At 41.3% G+C, this 2,987-nt stretch overlaps 1 protein-coding gene across 1 annotated transcript; it reads left to right on the top strand.

Moving 5' to 3' along the window:
• The first annotated feature begins 254 nt into the window (after positions 1–254).
• On the top strand, positions 255–2,768 carry LOC135903091 (uncharacterized). Its single transcript, XM_065433473.2, has 5 exons — positions 255–360; positions 961–1,020; positions 1,674–1,686; positions 1,779–1,819; positions 2,381–2,768. The coding sequence occupies exons 1-5, from the start codon at positions 285–287 to the stop codon at positions 2,623–2,625; spliced, it is 435 nt and encodes a 144-aa protein (XP_065289545.1). The 5' UTR covers positions 255–284; the 3' UTR covers positions 2,626–2,768.
• Positions 2,769–2,987: the final 219 nt, after the last annotated feature.

Here is a 2,987-nt window from a genome sequence, read left to right as displayed (position 1 = left end):
TTCGTCTTCTCCACCTTGAAAGAAAATTTTCCTACTGCTCTACGTCTATGCTACACTTTACCGACTGAATGGGACAAATTGTTGCTCACGGTAAGCTGGAGGGTATTTTTTTTCGTTTCGACACATGTCTTTCTTTATCGCCAATTGCACTTCAGTACCTCGCAGACATCGCGATAACCTTTTTCCGGCACCGTAGATGAGCGTCCATTATTCCCCCAAGCGAGGCATGGAGATTGGAAAACCCCAGAGATTACATTGTGTTGAATGCAGTGGCAGCTGTGTGTATGAGTATAAAAAGAATGTCGAATTTTCCTGAAGCCACAAGTTGTCAACCGACCACCCAGGCAGCAGAAGAAAGCGGTGAGTGTCCACTTTGTTTTAAGTATCGGATGATTATGCTCGCTTGGAATATGCGCCAATTACCGGTAGAGGTATTTTTCTTAGTTTTCTTTTTGATGCGTCACATAACCCTTACAGTTATTTGAGGTCAATATGTCATCCGCCAGATGCCGGAAGTATAAGTAATGAATGCATTTCTCGCGTGCTTTTTAACATGTCCGATAACGCTTGAGAAGAAAGGGCGTGAACCAAGCGGCCCGATTTTTATTAATCATATCATAAGGAGCCTAGAAACATTGTCACCAAAAGCAACATACGCGAAATTATTTGTACTAATTGTAGTAATGCTCTAAGCATTGACGACATCTAGTAACTTTGGCATAATCATTAAAAAAAGTTTTCGCAATCGATTGCTTTGTTTGTATTGGGAGCGGACAGATATTCAATGTCTTCCATCGAAAGCAAGAAGGAGAGCGGAAAGGCTCAAATGTTACCCAGCAGGAAGTTTATATTTTGGTGAAATGCACAGAGGTGAACGAGCGGCGTTAGAATGACCAAACAAATGCAGTGATATGTGATGCAATGTTTTTTTTTTCCTGCCTGTGTGGCACTCCTATGCAGGTCAGTTCACCATGAAGACTTGTTTGTGGCTCACTCTGCTATCACTCGTCGCCGTAGCCTGTGAGTCTAGCGCATCTTTTCATTTACGCGTCGCATGTAATAAAAGCTAGCTCACCTAGCAGCATGATGACTTTAATGTGTCGCATAAGCGTGGCAGTTTGAGCAGACTAGGACGCATTAGGAGCTTGGTTGGTGCCCGCAGACGATAGTTCACCTAATATTTGCAAGGCGCAAAAGCATGCCAGAATGGCAGAATAAATTATTTGCACAAGCGTCTGTCGCATTGTAAGTAAAATATCGTCTTTGTTAAGCTCTAATGATTGTATTTTGATACATATGTCATTTTGTCCACACGTTGACTTAAAGAAGCAAGGATAAGAAGGTCTGAAAACCACCGAGGTCTTCTTCACTTTAAGTGGAGCCAATTTTCATGCACATTTGACTTCAGAGATGTCATAGGCACGCTGTATAGGCATCATCTATCGGTTGCGAACTCATTCAAATCAGCATACCTTTGATTTCCAAGTTATTTCACTATCATCGGCGAGATCAAACACCCCAACTCGGATGGTACTTCCATGCACGTGTTATAGAACATATATTATGTTTTACTTGGCATTACCACAACAATTTACATGGGCTTTTAGGGATATTCAAAGAACAGTGGTTCTAATACATTCTTCTTGTTGTTGCTTTTTGCATATGCAACGAAGATGGCGCAACACTGTGAGTATTTATGTTGACGTTGTATATCAAACAACAAGAGTATTTTATGCCCAAAAATTGTACTTATATGGAGCACCTTAATTCGTTTGCAGAGCGCCGCAGGTGGTCACGGCTAATCCTGTTCTTCCTAAAGGTAAGCATTCAATACTGTACCAAGTCACTCCGCATTCTTACTTTCTTGCTCTACTGTATACAGATTCTGTCGACGATGTCAGGATTCTAATATCATTACTTAAACACATTTACTACGCAATTATTCTTCGCATGAGTTATTCGCTTTTGCTCGATCTTCTACGCATTTAAGTAAATTGCTTCGCAAATATATTGAAGGTTTGTGTAACAGCACTGTTCTGATATACGAATTAGCGTTGTGATTCCGGATCTACGGAATAGATTACAGCAGAAGGTATGCACAGCATTATTGCAACGGGTATGTTGTTCCTACTTATAAATGATTTTGTTAGGGTGTCTTTCCCATTCTCTTAAGAGTAAGAAACCAGGGATTTTCTTAAATATGAGTAGATTGACTAAGCATGCATGTACCAAGTAACCATCAAACCTTCTCAGTTTGTGAAACATGTCAGCATCGTAGGTGAAGTAAAATTGTTGTCTTACATTATCCATTATTATTTTTACGTTCGCTAGTTCCCTGTTTTGTGCCTATGGACCATTTTCTTGCAACCAATTTGTGCAGAAGCTGAAGCAGATACACTTGAGAAAGCTGGAAAGGCCTTGGAGACAGTGGGACGGCTTCTGCAGGGCGAAAATGTCGCCTTAGACGAGGAGGTGCAAGAACATTTGGTCAACGCTCTTCGGGTAGCGTCCAACAATGGCGAAGTCTTGACCGAGGAAGGTTCGGAGTACATCCTGCCAATCATCATTCGTGGTGTTGTTCAGGGTGCCATCGCCCACGTTGTCCAGAAGTTGAACAAGGGCTAAGGACACTGCCAGTGAAGAACTACAGCTGCGATGTGATAAAAAAAAACACTGCCAGGAATTGCCGAGCCAATTACTTGCTCAAGATTTGTAGAGTCACCTGAATTAGCAGGAAATAAAGCTTTGTTGCATGCATTGATCGTCAAGTCTGTCTTACTGTCCTTGTTATGCGCTGCCAATTTTTATTGTAATTGTGAATGCGGCTCTTGCATGCAAAACAGGATATTATTAATGTGTTTTCGCATTTTCATGTGCTGTATTAGTGAGGACTAGAGAGAAAAAATAATGGCAGAAGAACTTGATGGAGTGACCGTATACAATAGGATCATACCTATGACGTCAGAGTGCACAATGGCATTGTTCAA

This window comes from Dermacentor albipictus, chromosome 1, assembly GCF_038994185.2.
Source record: "Dermacentor albipictus isolate Rhodes 1998 colony chromosome 1, USDA_Dalb.pri_finalv2, whole genome shotgun sequence".
Classification (NCBI taxonomy): Eukaryota; Metazoa; Arthropoda; class Arachnida; order Ixodida; family Ixodidae; genus Dermacentor; species Dermacentor albipictus.
The sequence above is the reverse complement of the archived record's forward strand: the minus strand, read 5'-3'. Positions and strand labels throughout refer to the sequence as shown.